The 19,784-nt window shown below is 38.4% G+C and overlaps 1 protein-coding gene across 3 annotated transcripts in view; it reads right to left on the bottom strand.

Annotated features, from left to right (window-relative positions):
* The window catches only part of LOC307171271 (protein NLRC3-like), a 231,247-nt gene that overhangs the window by 29,364 nt on the left and 182,099 nt on the right, over window positions 1–19,784 (bottom strand). For all 3 annotated transcript variants that reach the window (XM_079892778.1, XM_079892777.1, XM_079892780.1), the window contains exon 6: window positions 14,005–14,178. In XM_079892778.1, the coding sequence (XP_079748904.1) occupies window positions 14,005–14,178 (174 nt within the window). The remainder of the gene's footprint in view (window positions 1–14,004; window positions 14,179–19,784) is intronic.

Raw genomic sequence — 19,784 nt, 5'->3', positions numbered from 1 at the left:
AGCATAAGAGACTTCTTTCAAAAACATTAAAAATAGTAATGTGTCCAAACTAATGTTGTGCTGTGTAAGTAAAAATATACTAAATTTAAAATTAAATGTTGTATAAATAAAAAGGTTAGGAATCATATTTTCTTCAAGTGTTTTTTATTGGGGTGGGGGGTCTCCAACATGAGTTTTTATTGTTTCCATGGTGACGCGTCATTGCCAGTCACGTGACACTCGCAACCACAAACGCGATGAATGACTGATGATCTGCTTTTTTCCCTTTTCTATTCAAAATATTCACATATCTGGTATTCCGACTGTTTAAACACCTTTAGAGCAATCGCGTTAGTTAGAGCTATAATGTCTAGAACCGGCCCTGCGTACAGTATTACATTACCAGTAGATTGTGTTTAATAGATTTCACTTTGTAACTGTTAAACACATTTGCAGTTGGTTTGTAAAAGGTATCATCATTACATGATTGGCCTGTATTACATGTACAGTTTTGACCAGCATGTGTCGCCATTTGTGTGTGTTTTGTGCATCTCACGCATGTATTTCTGGATTGGCCACAGTGTGCGTTTCTGGATCTGTCACTGTTTGTTTCCACTCGATACGTGTAACGGAAATTCAATTTCGAAATCCGAAAAGCTCTTTTTGAACAAAACAACCGGTTAATTTTAAGATGGCCATTTTTTAATTATTTTAGACCGGATCATTTCCATAGATAGTAAAAGAAATGGACACAGCGACCCCGGTTAAAGCCGGTTCCTTGATTAGTAGTAAATCGCCACCACCTGTTTTCAGATGGAGCGGCATTTACTACAAAGAGCCGTAGTTAACTGACAAGCTGAGCCATATCGCATTAATATCGCGGACGTATCGCCAGCGATATTTAATGCGATATGGCTCAGCTTGTCAGTTAACTACGGCTCTTTGTACACAGCGAAACATCCAGTGTTTAATTAACACTCCTGGGAGTGTATGAGTCCACACTCAAGAGTGTTTAAGTTAATGAGATAACTAAGTGCTTAATTTAGTGATGATTGAGCATTATTGAAGACACCTGATGTTAACAAGTAGAATCGCTGAAGAAGAAAATCGCAAATTGTAAGTTACCATTATTGTGATGGGTAGTTGCTTTAGTTGGGCTCTGACCCTTTTATGTGTACTTTACATTTTGTTTGGCTGTTGTATTTGAGTTAAAACTGCCAGTTGAACAAAGAATAAAAAGTGATCTGATGGTGTTGGTTATATTATGACAATCATCATTTGAACTTGATCACTGAACTCATTAAAATCCTTCTTTCTGACTTCGATTTATGTTGTTGGTTACAGCATAACTGTGAATCTGCATAAATGGCCAGAATTTTTTATGTAATTTAAAGGATTTCTTATAAGATATTTAAAAAGAAATTATTCTTTTAGGCACACACAGATGTCAAGATTCAGTCTATGCATCTCAACAATGGTGAGGAGCAGAATATTCAATGAGGAAAAGTAAATTACATAGACAATTCAGATCATAATTTATTCATACTGCAATGCATGATGGGAGCCATTAATGAGTTGTGATCATAGACTGTAAAAAAAGATGGACGACTCTTCCATTGATGAGAACTGAAGCCGCCAGAGTCCATAGACAGTAAAAGAAATGGACACAGCGACCCCATTGGAACTCAATTGAGACAAGTGAAGCCCATTTTTAGCGATTTCTTAGCACTTCCTTTCCTGACGCGCAGACTCAAACCGAGCAAAGCGTTACACGGACCACGTGAGCAACCCGTCTGTCTTCTAGTAGCTGTGCAAAGAGAAATCTGAATCATTCCCTTCCGAATCTTGCAGAGACGGAGAGTGTGAGTAGGAGCTGTCCATGAGCGATGAGCAGGAGAAACTTTTGCTAGGTATTCTGATTAATTATATTGTCATTTTGCCTCTACGTCCCCCCGATTGCCAGCGAGCTTCTCCTCCTGTCCATACGGTAATCTCTCTAATGTGCGACAAAGAGTCGCTTGGTTATGACGCAATCGTTAGCCTACTTTTACAAAAACTGCTTCTACGGGGCCATAACATAAGCTACAAGGTAATGGAGCATTTTATACATTGTCGTATTTCTTTAGAAATAAAAAATGGACAAATGGAGTCTTCAAACGCCTCAGATGTAAAGTTATTCGCTGTCAAAGTGACGCCAAAATGAATGGAAGTCAATGGGATTGCTAACGCAAGTGAAGTTCCGCTCAAGATGGCGGCACCCGGCCGACTTCAACTTCCGGTCGACTTCCTTCCCGCTTGATCATTTCAGATACGTTGATCCAGCTTACCCATACGAAAGTTTCTGTTATGACATCTGTTAAAGTAACGGTTTCTATTCAGATTTTCGAACAATATTACAGTTCATCATCCAAGATTATTTATGTACCTCAAGCGGTCTGAAGTTCTGTGAGCAGTGAGAAAGACGCGCACTGATAGAGAAGCATTTCCATTGGCTGCAGTCTGCAGGCATTGGCCAATAACAAAAGACGACATAGCGCAGCCAATTTTACAGAATGCCACTGATAAATATCAATATCCCACTACGTTTTTATTATCATATAATGTGCTACGTTTATGCAGCTATTATATTGTAGATAAAATATAGTAATCGTTACAATGTCCTCACACACAATATAGGGAGAGTGGGGTGAGTTGTGCCAGTTTTTACTCAAAGTGACTTTAAAGTGAGGCCATGGCAGTAATGCCTTCAACTTAACGATGTACATATATTTCAGGATGTGGTGCATCCCTGAGAACAATAACTTTGGATCTGAAATAATTGTTTCAGAAATATAGCTCTTGGGAAAAAAGTGGTCTCATGGCACAACTTGCCCCTGGTGCGGGGGAAGTTGTGCCTTTGGGGGAATACATTGGGGGTAAATTGTGCCAGTGATTTCTGAAGTAAAACAGAACATTTTAATGTTATGAACTGTAATGCTATATGAAAGCAAGACAAATTCAATACACAATTACTCATTTAAGGTTTATTTAGATATTGTCACCCTGGAATACAATAGCATGCGTTTTTCCTACTATGGTCAATTGCATAGGGATTTTGTATTGAACATAACTCTGGATCACAGTGTCATAGAGACAAGGGGGCGGGCTCATTTTACTCAGACGACCAATCAGTCTCTCAGGATCATTGTGAAGCTATCAAGCTATGCCCTAGCAACCATTTAGAGCACCATAGCAACACAATATATGATATTTGTGAATCATTTCAGGCAAAAAGGCTTTGGCAATAGATGCCTGTTGACATAGCGCTGTCTGTCAATTATGTAACATATAAGAACAAAGTGACTAGGCTAATTTCTAAACATACTATTGTGACATAGGCCACTTAAAAACAGAATAAAACTTCTCTTTAATAACATAGTGCAAACTCAAAACTGAAATCAGCGTTAGCTAAATTAAACAAATAGCAGGCAGGCCTGAGTCAAACAATGATGAGGCATGCCCATCTCCTCACTTCTCAAGATTATCCCGTGAGAATGTAGGTCTAGGTGGTCTGGATCTGGCTCAACTTAACCCAGGCCCTTTGGCACAAATCACCCCAGACCTACAAGTTTGAAAAACTAGCATGATCCAGCAGTTAAGAGCTAAAATCATGCTAACTGTAGCCTACTAAAGCACTAAACATGTGTGAAATGTTTTCAAACTTGTCTATAATTGTTCAGACACTACAATCAAAAAACCTTAATCATAGAAATTTTACTTTGAAAGGGAAAAAACAGTTTTTTTGCACTAAAATGTGCATAACTCTCATGCCATGTGTCTCTCTTCTTTGGAGGACGAATAAAAGTGATTGCTTTTCAAAATTATGTGGTCACATGGCCAATTTCTTCTATGGTTTTCCAGAAACAAGGGGTGGAACTACTTCCCCCCCCCCCCGGCACAAATCATCCCACTCTCCCCCTATATATCAGTGGCGGCTGGTGAAAAACATCGGCGGGGCTGTGTCATATTCAGTCGGTTTCAACAGTCTGGTAACCACGGGAGTCTTTTAGCGTAGTGGCTGCGAGGTTGTGGAAATGCTCTTCCTCAAGACATCCGTCAAACATCCACCCTTCTCTCCTTCAAGAACACATTTTTTATCTGAATATTACTCTTCAGCTCACAGTCTGTAAATTCTACATTGTTATTGATATGCAGAATATTGACCTATTAATATTGACCTCTGAATATTAGGCCTACTTTCTGCCCTTGGTGTGTGTGTATTGTGCTTTGATGTTGATGTTTATTTTGTTCTGTTCTTTAACCCAGTCCCAGTGGTTCTCAAACTTTTTAGAGTTGAACCCCATGAGGCTTTTAACATCCTTCTGCGCACCCCCACTCTTCACTCACACCTTTTTCAGTAAGGGACAATATTTGCCCCCTTAAATCGATTTTACCTTTACAAATACCTTTATAAAATAAATAATGCTTTAAATAATAAATGTTCATAATAAATGTTCAATAAAGAAATATGCAATGATGGTAAAAACGAACTGATGCTTTTACATAATAAATTAAAACCGACAGTAGGTGGAGAGTCATCGAGTCATTCATTCAGCAATGAAGCCAGTGGCTGTATTTATGAATTAACATTGAATCATTGACTCTAATGACTCGTTCACACACACTGCTGTGTGCTGCAGTTCTGCTGTGGCTTTCGTTGAGCTATTATTTTGTTGTAAAAAATACTGACAACTGTGTTGAAAATGAACATCACTTAACATTAATATTTCATTTGTTGAACTGTTGTATAAAATCAATGTCACATTTGCAATCGTGTGGATCTTCATATAATGTGATCAACATTAAACACAGGAACTCACACAGGGAATGTCTTTGTATCGAAGAGAGTTTGAATCGTATATCGATCTCCATGCACAGCCTGTGTCTATATTTGTTCTTCATGCTAGTAAGTGTTAAATACCTACTTTTACAAAGGTAATGTACATTGTCGAGAACGGCAGTATAGCTCAATCTGCACGAGACCTGTCACATTATAGCCGACACGCTGCTTAAACACAGAAAGTTTTGACAGCAAAAGACGAGGTAATTTGATCGGATCGGATGTCATGTATTTACAGCATTTTACCTGATAGAAATGCATGCTCAGTTTAAATCTCATTTTAAGGCGAGGTAGTATTAAAGGAACGGCAAAATTCAGCATGTTGTTCCCGCACCCCCTTCTGTCACCTCACGTACCCCAGTTTGAGAACCACTGCATTTACTACATATCTTTATAAAGCGACCTTGGGTGTTGGAAAGACGCTATATAAATAAAAATAATTATAATAATAATTATTATTATTAACCACCCAAACACAATTTACACCCATTTTTTTTTCTTTCAACTGGAACGCCGCCCCCCCCCTCGAAATTCACTCCCCACACTCTCTTACACACACTCTGCCTCCTCTTTCAGTGAGAATTTAAAAACTATAGAACTTTATACACTTTATATATTTTCTTATTTTTGGAAAAAATGTAATGTATACATTTAATATACCTTGTGTTATTCTGCCCTGACATAAAATGACTAAATAAATAAATAAATACAGTAACAGTAACTGGTGTTTCTAACAGCGCTGCCGAGGGAGTGACAGTAAATTTGATGTTTCTCTATTCTGGCTGCCTTAATCCATTTCTCTATTATTATTTTATATTGAAAGAATCGTGGGAATTCAATAGTGGATTTGTTCTTTCACTATTAGATAAAATGGTAAATTAATTTGCTCTGGCCTCCCATGCCACTAAGTTTACCCTGCTATTATTCCAATCAAGGAAATGTAAAACGGCTTGTCACAGTTATGTGCTATTGGACAGCCCCAAACAAGGTTTGAATGAATAAATAAATGCAATATCTGGCTGTATGTTGTTAAAGTCACACTCCGGATGTTTCGATCCATAATGCCCCACTAGACCATAAAACCGATAACTTGTCATGAAAATCACAGAAATGATGATGCAACACTATACTACAAGCACAATGTTAAATACACACACACACACACACACACACACACACACACACACACACACACACACACACACACACACACACACACACACACACAAGGAAAGCTTCTCCACAGTTCTCTGCACTGTAGCACAAAGCATCTCAAGAGATCTCTCGCATATTGCCAGTGTTTCCTTGCTAGACTTGGTTGGACCAGAATGCACATTGCTGTGGAGAAACAGTTGTCGTACTGCTCGTTTAAGAACTTAAAAAAACAAAAACATTTTTTATAATACAAATATATAATTGTTTTGTTTACTTCTCATCTGTACATTAATGCTGTGCTTTGGGAGATCTGAAGTAATTTTGTAGCCGACCTATTTACTGCAAAACTCCTCAGCTACTGTACACCATTAGCATGCATATGAAATATTACATTTTTTAGAAAGAAAAAAAAACACATTCATTAATAATGATCAAAATTCAATATGAGTTGTTTCTGGATATTGATCTATTTGTTAGATGCATAATTCTGCCATCTGGCCAGAATTTGTTTTGCAGATAATATAGTTTTAGCCAGAAAGTGTATTTGCCCCATAGAGATCCATTCATTTTTCTGGATGTGACTAACTGCTCTTCTAACAGCTTTTGTTATGAATATATATTTAATCATTTTAAAATACATTAAATCAGTATTTTTGTTAAAGTTTTGTTTTTTTTTGTTTTTGTTTGAGGTCTTTTGAAGTGTCTTCTTATTCCAATAATGCCACATACATTTGCCACTAAAAGAAAATACTTGATTGCAATTACATATTTATTTCAATAATCGAAATGTATAAAATGATTAACTTTAGAATAAGAAACTAATTTTTAGTAAAAAACAAACAAATAAAAAAAACAGCAATATGCGGATAGGAACATGAGTGAAGAATGAAGTGAAGAGTGTGTGTGTGTGTGTGTGTGTGTTCATTCCACACTGCATTAGTGCTCTAGTACCAGGCCTTCATTCAAGTCTGAATCTCTGTGGATTTTAAGAGATTTCAGCCCTGTTTCTCAGATGTCTTTAAGAAGAGGAAGGTCTGTTTTAAGTCTCTGCTGTGTGATCAAACAACCTCTGCTGTTATCTTTGTGCTTTTCCTTGTGTGAATCACGATGTCTCGTACTTTGTTTTATCCTCACTCTTCTGTGTATGAACCTGGAACTATTCATCTTCACACTCCGGCTCTAAAATGCCGATCTTCTCTCATCTCCTCTGCAGATTTCCCCTCTTAATGGTCCTGCTTTAAAACTATTGCCTAGTTATTTTTTTTTTTTTTTTAATGCTGTAACAAAACTGTGTGTTGTTCCATTTGTTCATTTCTAAATACAACTTTTAAAGCCTGTTTTGTAATTGTATTGTCAGTCATTGTATTTAGTCTTGCCCAAAAGATTACAACTCAAAAATGTGTAATGGTAAAAACTAGACAAATCTTTTATATTTGCATAGTGTCTTATCTGACTGCCATGTGGTGCATCGGTTTGAACACTGGGAACAGTTTCATAATGTCTCGTCAACAGGGTTTGGAAATTAACTTTTTCTCTCACCAGACAATTTGGCTACTAAATGTTTAAGTTACGGCCATTCAGAACTTCTACAGTGTTATCGCTAGTGTTGTCAAAGTACCGGTACTTCGGTCCCAAGTCGGTGCTGAAAATGTGTCAATACCAGCATTTCTGTAGTACCGGGTATATTCGGTACCCACTAATAGGAGCTGCTTTAAGTCGCTTCCGTGTTTTTATCTAAGCGCGGCTCCAGACTAACTTTTTTACTTGGAGCACTGTCTGTAGCCGATATATACCACGATATATATAGTGTCTGTGTATATTAAACTACAAAAAGACTATTTAAATATTAACCCTGCATGTTCTGCTTGTCTCTGTGTGAATGAATGGCACAGACGCGTGGTTTCATTTACCTCACACACACACACACACACACACACACACACACACACACACACAGAAGCACGAGTGACGCTCGCGCTGTTTTCAGTCTCTGCTGTATCATGATATGATGACATGATGAAATTCATCTCCAGAGCCACTCTCTCTCTCCTTCATGAGCAATTTACCATTTAATTTGAGAAAAAACTATCGTCATATATCTCACACACACACACACACACACACACATATACACACACAGAAACTCGTAGCGGCAACCCGTCAAATTAAAAGTTCGGTTTAACTTGAAGAAATTGACAGAAATAATTATATTGGGCTACTGTACAGTGGATTTAGCTACGCCTCCATGGGATTTTCTTTTGTAAGCAATATTTACGTTTAAACAGCATGTAGCCTTTAATGCTTATGTATTATTTACTTATGATTAAAGTAATTGACATCATAAATAAAGTAATTGAATTGAATTTTTTTTTTTTTTTAAATAGAAAAATAGTTCCAACAGATTTTGCTGTGGTACCGAAATTGGTACCGAGAACCATAAAATTTTAATGGTATCGGTACCGCTCGACCTGTCAGTCAACCCGTCACCGTTATATGCGTCTGCCACTCGACCAGTCACGGGTATATGCGCCTGCCACTCGACTAGTCACCGTATATATGCACATGCCACTCGACCCATCACCGTTATACGCGCCTGTCACTCATTCTGTCACCGTTATATGCGCCTGTCACCGCGCCTGCCACTCGACCAGTAACAGATATATCCAGTCTCGGCACCTAAGAGTCGCGCCAGCCACAAGATCTCTCACTAGTATTTTCATCTACTTTCAACTGTCAGTCAACCCATCACCGTATATATGCACCTGCCACTCGACCAGTCACGTATATATGCACCTGCCACTCGACCCGTCACCGTATATATGCACCTGCCACTCGACCAGTCACCGTTATACGCGCCTGCCACTAGACCAGTCACGGATATATGTGCCTGTCACCGCGCCTGTCACAGATGTAACCAGTCTTGGCACCTAAGAGCCACAAGATCTCTCACTGTTTTCATCTACCAGACACTCCGATTGATACACGAGAGCAAACAGACAGTGCATTCCAGCTCTTATTTACCTATTTCTCATCTTATCTTATATTTTATTCGCTCTTTTTGCCCGTAATTAGCCTTTCGCCGAGCCCCGCCCCCCTTAGTTACTGTTGCTACGTCCGACAAACAAATGGTCAAACACGACCAGCGCAACAGATTGCCATGACTGGAAGAGGTATACCCGTGCATGTCAGTGACCTTTTTTGGAGCAATACCTCCGCGATATCCTCCAGATCGAGGCAAAAGGGATTACAGTATGCAGTGGAGGGATATATTCAAAATATAAAAATACGCAATGAAGGAGACACGACTACTATCGAGGCTAATGCTTACCGGTCTCAAGCGAAATCTGAGAAACCCCATGACAATCGCAAAAAAATATCTAATACCCACGCAATCGACATAAACACACTTGCAGACGGCATCTTGGAAGTTTGTGATCAACCAACATCCGTAGGCATCGTAGACCTCTTCTTCTGTCTTGATTTTCTCCGATTTGTTGCAGACAATCGCAGTTATCTGAGCTGTTAGCTATATTTTGCTCATTTTTATTAGCCCTGCTAACGTTATGTGCTTTGTTCTTGGGGAAGGGAAAAACTAACGTTAGGGTTGCCAAATGTCCCGTATTTTGGGCATAATTTATTTGTCATAATTAATAATGCATAATTTATATCACCCTTGTGCTGTTTTTTTTTTTACTGCAAAGCTGATCTAACCACTGACGGATACAGCAGCAGTGCTGATCACGACACCTGTTATCATCCTATCAATAATAATAATATATAATATATTATGATATAATATATCATTATTTAGGGACAAATCATTCTTTGATTTACCGCTCCGAGCGGGACTTTCAATGTCAGCATTTTGAAATCAGTTTAGGCGAATGCAAACAACGTGATTATTGATTCCAACATCCACCCACGCAAGAACACGTGCAACCTAGCCTACCTGAGGGAATAACACGCTGATTTACTGCTCAATAAATATTTCTGATTGTTATCAATGTAGAAAACTTTTTTTTTTTTTTTTTTTTCAGGATTCTTTGATGAATAGAAAGTTTCAGAGTTTTCTGAAATAGAAAGCTTTTCTAACGTTATAAATGTCTATACTGTCACTTTTGATCATTTGAATGCATCCTTGCCTATTACTTTTCTTAAAAAATCTTACTGACCCCAAATTACTTTTACCGGTTCTTTGTGGCAAGCTTTATGCGTGCGGTCGTGCGCTTGAGTGCGGCTATATTACGTAACGCTCATTATCCTGTAGGCTATATAGCCTATTCAATTAATATAAAGGGGCGATTTGTCCACTAATGGCTTAAATGAATAACTATAGTCGACTAGAAAATGTTTTCTTTGTCGGAGGCAGCCCTTATTCCACATATATACAACGCCGTGGGCGCACCGCTTCACCATCTTGCTTGGAGAATGTTTGTCGAACATTAACTCACCAATTATAATCCTCTCCTCTGTCAAATTTGCCATCGACAATTCCATTCAGACAATTCCATTATGGGCAGTCATGGCCTAGTGGTTAGGGAGTTGGACTGGTAACCCAAAGGTTGCTGGTTCGATTCCAGAACCGGTGGGAAATGACTGAGGTGCCCTTGAGCAAGGCACCTAACCCCTAATCGCTCCCCGGGCGCCACACAAAGGCTGCCCGCTGCTCTGGGTGTGTATCCACGTTTGCAGTGTGTGTGTGTTAACTACTCACTACTCTGCTCCTAATGTGTGTGCATTAACTTGGATGGGTTAAATGCAGAGGTCAAATTCCAAGTATGGGTTACCATACTTGGCCGTCACGTGTCACTTTCACTTTTCACTTTCTTTCATGCTGTTTTGCTTGGGTTTAATGATAATACAAGAGCCCTAAACCACATACAGGGACAAAAGCATGACAGACTCGAGCAATGACGCCTTCGACGTGCGATTTCGAGAACACTATAGGGAACGAGCACGTTCTTTTCGCCTGTTTGGACACTTCACACACGTTTGCACTGCCTGTTTGATTTTCCTGTTTAAGCGTTCATAACGTGCGTTTTGTCCTACTCAAAACACACGTTTTTGACGCCCATTTTTGTTACGATATACGCGTGTCAAAAACGTGCGTTTTCGGTGACCCCAAAGCGCACGTCGAGAACATGCGTTTTAACCTGTTAAGCTGCAACCCCACTTTTGAAAAATCCCAAGAAATGACATACCCAAACTGAAACAGATACAGTTCATGAACCCTTTGTACTAAAAGCACAAGTATGATCTCATTTGAAAGCTGACACCTGGCAGTTTATTGTAATGTAGAATTAATTATTGTCTTAATGACAAAAATTGTTATAAATAGCTTCAAAGTTTTGTAAAGTTATTAGAAATTATTTTTTATGAAACATCCTCATGAAAATAAAATTGAAGTTGGCACTGGAGCAATCTAGAAATGCACTACAGCTAATGCCACATGTCTAAACATTTTATGTTTAAAATCTTAAGATAATAAGTCCAAAACTCTGTATTTAGTGAAATGTTTTTCAAGACCATGTCATGTGACTTTATTTTGATTTGATGCTAAAATGCTACTGATATTTATTGTCATCTTCTTACCATCTATGCAGTATATTGTCTTTATTGTTTTGTGGTGCAAACGAGCCCCATTCAGTCTCAGTCTCCCCCTGCACACATTCACACCTCTCCAGCCTGGTTATGGCTCTAAATATGCATTTCTTTTGTCTGCATTATAGTTACTAACGACTGGCTATTCACATGCTATTCATATGGTTTCAGTCACTAATTTCTTTTCTCAAAGTTCACCTCACATTCTAAACTGTTTTAAATGCATTTCTTGAATAAAGAAACATTTCAGTAAGCATTCAAAAAATAATAAAAATATAACTTCTAGGTGGCAGGTGCACCTAGGGCTAGCTAGCATGTTAGCTTAGCACACCATCAATACACGACAATTTATGAGATTAAAACCATGTTTGTGCTTATAAACTTACTTTATAAAGCAAATCGAGTATTTTAAATAATTTTCTGTGATCTAATTTGGCTTCAGATAAAAAAATCAGACAGAAAATATACTATTGTATACTGTTCTGCACAATGATAGTCTATATAGATTAGCATTACATTACAAATATAATCTATTATTATGGAAATACCTGGCATGGATTGAAAAACACAAGTAACTCAAATATCATAGCAAACATGTTTATTGTCTTCAAAACGACTGTATCTCCATGTTACAGCCATAGTTACAGCGCGATCTCTTGTTAGCTGTGTGTGTGTGTTCGAGGCTTCCTGGATTGTCACATGATTATGGCACTTCTTCATGTTCTAATACTGTGCACAGGGCGGCGAGGGCGCCCTCAGGCTATTGGTATGAATTGAAAACACATTAACAGAGTATACAAACGCTCATAATGATTACATCGACGCATTTGGGTATAAATTCAATAAATATTATTCCTGTCTATAGAAATCTGATGTAAACCTATGAGAATATACCAATATTTCTCCAAATCTGCACATTTTTTAGCTAAAAGCCCGGAAGGACGTTGTTTTGTGTATCGCTGTCATGACGACGGCACGGGAGTTTTTTTATGAATGAAAGCGGCTGACGCGCATAATTCATATTAAAGGTATCGACTCATTTTTTCATTTCATAACTCCTGACACAAATTAAGAAATAACTGTCGCTATAAGTTTCTCAGAATACAATAGTGGTCAAATTCTGAAACTTGAGTCTTATATCTTTGTAATGATGTATAGTTTGTCAAGGTATAACATTAAATCTGATAGTAACTTTGAACTATTTATAAAAAAAACCGCTTCAGTGCGCCCGCGCTCTGGCAACGGTTAACAGGTTAAATAGCAGATCACACGTCGAGGACGCGCGTTTTGAAGCAAAATCCATGACCACAAAGTGCACTTTAAGAACGCATGCTTTTATGGCAAATCGCACGTTTGGCTGTCGAAACACACACTTTTGACGTGTCAGTGTGCAATCAGACGCCTGACTAGGCGTTTATGAATACTTTGGATTGCCATAGTGCACGGCTCGAGCACGCTCGTAACCGTGCACTAAGACAAAGACGAGACAAAACCGAGAGTGTCAGAGCTCTGTCACAAAACCAATAATTGAACTAGACAGAAGTGACAGAAACCTGACACTTTGTTGTTTATGATGGGATAATTCTCGAGTTTCAGTCAGAATTCAGCCAGAGAAAGCGCACACTTCGGTTCAGCGATGACTAATCTGAACGCCACTGATTGGCCATCACACTCAAACTCAACAGAAACGTGTGTGATTGGTTTTAACATACATGATTAAAAATGCTTTGTCACAGTTTTTAATAAATGTGATAAGTGATACTGTTTGAAGGCAAATGCTTGGATGGGTGAAAAAAAAAAAAAAAAAGAAGAAAAGTCTTAAAATTGCTTTCCAAAACAACAACTGTGGCTGTTCATGCGTTTATGTCTAGGATTGTTGTTGATCTTTAACATTATAGTAATGAACAATATGACATCTTTTGAAATGCAGTGCTGTTATAATAACATGTTCTCTGTACTTTTATGGGGGATTTAATTTTTGTATTTTATTTATTTGTAATTTGACTGTGAAATAAAGTTTTAAACATATATATAAAATAACCTCTCTCACATACGCGCCGTGTCATAAATGGGTTCACAGACATGTTCGAGAAGGTTATCTGTTTGGGTATACGGTGTGAGATGGGGGTCTCTTAAAGAGTATGTTGGGAAATGAAGGAGGAAGTTCCAGTACTATGTCTATGTGAGGTTTCTACAGCTTCTATAGTATCAGAGTCTATACATTATTTTCTCAACACATTCTCACTAACAACTCGTCTGGATGCTTTGTCAGGACTGCTTGGTGTCACTTTTTAACACACTGGAACCCCTTCAGTGTTCAAAAACTATTAAAAACTCTCAGTCTCTCTCACATACACACCAGCCAGGATGATTCTTACTGGTCCACTTACTTGAGTTTGTCCAGTGTGCAGTCTGGATGGTTCATTGCATCAGAGAGCAGCTTCACTCCTGATTCTCCTGGGTGATTGTAGCTCAGATCCAGCTCTCTCAGGTGTGAAGGGTTTGAACTCAGAGCTGAAGCCAGAGCAGCACAACCTTCCTCTGTCACCAAACACTGAGATAATCTACAACAACAGTAAGTGTTCATGTCAGTGTGCTTCATTTTTAGAGAATATACACTACAATAAACAACACGGCTCTTCAAACCATCAATTATCTTTACAAGGACCTCTGATTGATTGCAATTAGTGATGTTGAGATTACCCAATTTCAAAATTGACAGTGATTACAATGGTCACGTTATTAAACAGTAAGAATTTGGAAGCTATGTTAAAAAAAATAAAAAAATTGTCTTTCAGACTTGTGTGTGGCGTGCCCTCTGTCTGGATACTCTGTGAGGCTGTTACTATAGTAGCTGAGTTCACTAGGTGATTGTCTAGGTAAGGCAGGGTGTGTGCAAATCAACTTTCAGCACATGTGAAACTCTCAAATTGAAAACATGGTGGAACAATGCAATCTCTTGTACTTGCCGAAGAAACAAATTAAATAAGCTATTGGGGCATGTTGGCTCTCTAAACATGATTCAGGAGTAGTTGAAGACAGGTATGCAATATGCAAAACATTTAGATGAAAAGTGTCAGCAAAAGCAGTGAACACATCTAATATGTACAGCACCTGAGGGATCATCACCATCCACACCCAGATGAAGGTAATAATTTTGCAAACATAATAAATAACCTGTTACTTACTCCTATCCAATAATTGCTATGAGCTTTGTTATTTTGATAAGAACAAGGTCTTAACTTTCAAATTAAACATTTTGACACTCTTTAATGCATATGACAGATCACTATAACTATATATAACTTATATAAGTGGAAACATGGAGCGCACCTGAACTGATCATCTCTGCATCTGAACTGATCATCTCTGTATCTGTGCATCTCTGCATCTGAACTGATTGCTGTACTTCTAGATAGTTACAAACACTACCTTCGAAAATCATCCCATCTGCCACAGGTCTCTCTCATCTGAGTATTAACAGTATTAACTGAGTATTGACTACAAATCCCAGAACTCGCATACCTGGACTGATTGCACAAACACCTGTTCCCCGTTTCATGGACTATTTAAGCTCTGAACACGCTAGGCTCAGTGCAAAGTCTTGTTTTGCCATGGCTAACATTTCTGAGCATTTTTCTCACAACTGATCAATTCATCGATTTAGCGATCCATATTGACTATCTCATTCACTCTCGAAAAACAAACAGATTCTCTAACCCTCTTCACTAAGCAAACTTCCCTATGGATGACACTGGACCCATGCTGGATGAACTCATCTGTCCACAGAGGAGCAAGAACGCTGCATCAGGGAACATCTGTGTCTGTATTGCAGCCAATCAGGACATCTGAGAGCAAACTGCCAAATTTGACCAACACAACAGTAAACTCCGAGGGTGAGTACTAGGGATGGAGAAACAAAGCTTCTTGAATCTTTGAAGCTTTTCTTTGATTGTTTTGGAAAAAGATTCGAAGCATCAGCAGTGTTGAAAACTGTGGCAGGTCAGATTTATAGCAGCCATAAACCAGAGTGCGCAGCGCCATTGTTTCATCCATTAAGCACAAATAAAAGCCTGACAACGCTAAATATTCAGTTTTCTGATAATACAACTGACATATTAAAGTGTGGCAGTAAATTAAATGTCATAATACTAATTATAATAATTCCAATAGAGTTGTTTAATGCAAGTAAATAGTGCTCTAATTATTTTATAGTTTTTAATAGTGTTTATATGGCAGAATATATGATCATGTAATATAGACTATAGGCTTATATTTATATATAAAAAAAATGTTATTAAACGGACTTGAACCTCCAATAACCCGTAGAGTAGTGTTCTGGGTTCAAACATTCTGAAATGCAAAGTGAAGCATTCACTTGACTAGAAAAAAAGTGAGGCTTAGTTTTTCGTTGATCACGTTTCTCTGAAAACAATACGCGCTCCGACACGGAGCTTCATGAGAAATTGCGCTGTGTACTCGATAAGCACTTTGAAGCTTCAGTGTCATATGTAACATCACTAGTGAGTACCTCCATTGTTCCTGGTCATTACACTTCATGTATAGAAGTAACTGTAAAGATAATGTTCTCTATGAGTACCATCATAACTACGGCCCTACTTGTCTCGGACCCTACTTGTGTGTAGTTGGAGTTCTACACACAGAGCAAACATGCTTTTACCTCAACCGTTCCCCTCACAATCCAGTCATCATTGGTCTACCTTTTCTTCAGAGACACAAATCACATACGTTAGTAACTGTCAGTATTACACACAGCAATTTTTTTTGGACAACACACGGCATGCCTTCTACAGCCACTACCCATTCTTCGATGACCTTGGTCACACATTGCTATTGATTTTTTTCACTGAATTCCTGGCCTCCCAGGGTAACAACATTATATTAACAGTCATTGGTCATTTTTCTAAAGCACGTGGATTAATACCTCTACCCAAGCTCCCAACAGCTTTCGAAACAGCAGAATATCTCTCCCACTACGTGTTTCGCTATTATCGACTACCTGAAGATATTGTCTCAAGCCAATATCAGGATTTTCATTAAGTAACACATTAAATTTCTATTTGTTTTTCACCAAACAGTATCATATAACCCTAGAACACTTGGAATATAAGACACGTCACATGGGACCATTCTGTGATACTTTTGCATCTTTTTTTAAGCTTGATTCTGGTCGCTATTCACTCCCATTATATGGATGAGCGTGAGCGGGATATTTTATTTTAAATCTCCTTCTGTGGTCCGAAAAAAAAAGAAGGACATACTGCATTAGAAGAACACCAAGGTGATTACATTATTAACTCTTTCCACACCATTACGCATCTTCTGAAAGAGTTCTGAATCTCCTGAACAAAACACAAAGAAGATTCAGAAACAAGGGATCTCATATGTAATCATATGCATATGTGAAATAACACGATCACCAACATTAAACAGCATATAAATCAAAACCGCCTAATGTTACTGAATTAAATGTCGATTCACGATGAGCTATAGGCCCGTGCAAGCATTAGGGGTGTTGATGGACTTGATCTACTCCATCTGTATTTTGATCATTGTTCTGAATTCGATCTGGATGTGGTCTTTGACAAAAACGTCATCGTAACCCCCCATCAGATCTGATAAAATCATAACCAGAGCTTCTGCTCCTATATTGTATGGAAGCATATCGGTAGCAATGCTCAATTTGAAACATAATACGCAAAATGACAATGAAATATGTAAAATGGTAATGCATTTCTGTATATACATTTACATTTTCCATTACATTTGTGCAACATTTGGTGCAAAATTAAAATTAAATTATATAATTTACATTTGCCATTTAATACACTAGGTTTAATATGTAAATTGAATGCATATTTTAACGCTTTATAAGTTGCAAATTTAAAATGTATTACAGAAATGATAAGATTTGTTTAACATGTTCAGGCAAAATTTGTAGCAACATGATAATTTAAATGTTATTTCTCTTAATTGCCTTTACACTCGTAGGTAAGACACTTGCGATTGCATTTTCATGAAATGTCAATTAATGTAGCAAAATTCAATGTGCAAATTGAAAATGCATTCCAAGCCAATCACGTCCCCGCCCTGTCCCGTCCCGCCCTGTCAATCACTGCATCAAGGTGGGGCTCGGCAACAGGTAAACATAGGCAAATGTTCGCGTGGGAGCATGCAGACGTTAGTGCAGAGAGGAGACCCTGAAGCGGAATGAATGATCATCGTCAGAAGAACCGAGTGGTGCTGTAAAAGAGGTTTATGTTTTAAAGAAAAACGGCCATTGGACAAGCTAGATATTGTGGGGAGCATACAAATGCCTGTATGGAGCAGAAATGAAACATTAATGCTGTGCTGTTGTTGTCTGATGCTGGACTGTGTAAATGATGGTTTCATTTTTAGATATTCTCATTGTTTGATGTATGCTTATCTTTATTTAGGCCAAATTTAGGACATTTAGGCCAAAGTGGGCGAAGATAAAAATCTTAATTCAGTCAAGAGTAGCGAGTGTTTTTCTCTTTTGTTGTTTTATTAACATTAAAAGGATGAAATGAATGTAGAAATGTTTATCTGGCAAAGCTTTAAAGCACGAGCAAATAATTTGTGACAACTTTTGTGATTGCGAATAAGTGCAGTGTCCTGTGAGTGTAACTCTACCGCTGCATTAACATGTGATGTGAATGTACGTAGAGTTTTACAGTATTGGGACTGAGGCACCAGCACTGCAGCTGATAGAATGTGCGCTGTAGCACGATACTATCATATTTCTTCCATAGCAGATATGTCACACTGTACAGCCCTGCTTATGCTCATGCAAAGCCTCAATGATGTAATATTTTTTATTGCAATGTTTTATGTTGAAATGTTTTTATTATTTATTAAAGAAAATTATGCAAATCATAACAACCTACTGTAAGCCTATTTAATTCTTAATAAAGAATTCTAAAACACATATGCTGCCAACTAACATCGGTTAGCAAGTCCTGATCAATGTTTTAATTTTACGATCATTTAATTTAATTTATTTCACTGTTATGTTTCAGTTAATAAATCTATTAAAGGTGCTGTATGTAGTTTTTAGCGGCCTCTAGCGGTGATGTTTCAGATCGCAACCAATAAGTTTACAAGCGCGTGCTCTTACGCGTGCTCGATTTTATGAGCGAGCACTGTGGGTACCGGCCAGACTAGAGCTGGGCGATTTTTTTATAAAAAACTCGATTTACGATTCGATTCGATTTTTTCCCCCCCATTTAAAACAAAATAACTGCGAACTGTAAATATATTTGAAAAATATATATTTATTGTATTTAATTAAAGTGCATCAACATAAACAAAATTTTGTTTGTCTGTTACAATAGTCACTGTCAGATTACACGATTTTGACTCCTAAAAATCTTGTCATGTCGTGGACAAGAAACATGTCAGACTACACGTTGTTTTACGACCAGTCATCGCGAGCCGTCTCACACACTCATTCACTCGCACATATTGGCTACACAAGCTCACTCACATAGCCTCCACACACACACACTCACTCACTCACTCACTCACTCACTCACTCACTCACTCACTCACTCACTCACTCACTCACACACACACACACACACTCGCACATACACACTCACTCACATACACTCACTCACTCACTCACTCACTCACTCGCTCACTCACTCACTCACTCGCTCACTCACTCACTCGCTCACTCACTCACTCACTCGCTCACTCACTCACTCGCTCACTCACTCACTCGCTCACTCACTCACTCGCTCACTCACTCACGCGCTCACTCACATACACGCTCACTCACATACTCACTCACTCACTCACTCACTCACTCACTCACTCACTCACTCACTCACTCACTCACTCACTCACTCACTCACTCACTCACTCACTCACTCACTCACTCACTCACTCACTCACTCACTCTCGCGCACACACACAGTCACACTCACTCGCGAACACATACTCTCACTCACTCGCGCGCCGTCGTCGTGGAGGACCGTTAAAAAATTAAACATGCTAGTCTTTTTGTCGTGAAGCATCGAGGGCTGCGCCGCAGGGAGCGTTCTACGGAAACCCTAAAGGAAGATTTGGCGAATGCAAAATGTATGTATTGTACGCTATATAGAAGAGGGGGAGAAAAAAATCT

Source organism: Squalius cephalus (assembly GCF_949319135.1).
Source record: "Squalius cephalus genome assembly, chromosome: 1".
NCBI lineage: Eukaryota > Metazoa > Chordata > Actinopteri > Cypriniformes > Leuciscidae > Squalius > Squalius cephalus.
The sequence above is the reverse complement of the archived record's forward strand: the minus strand, read 5'-3'. Positions and strand labels throughout refer to the sequence as shown.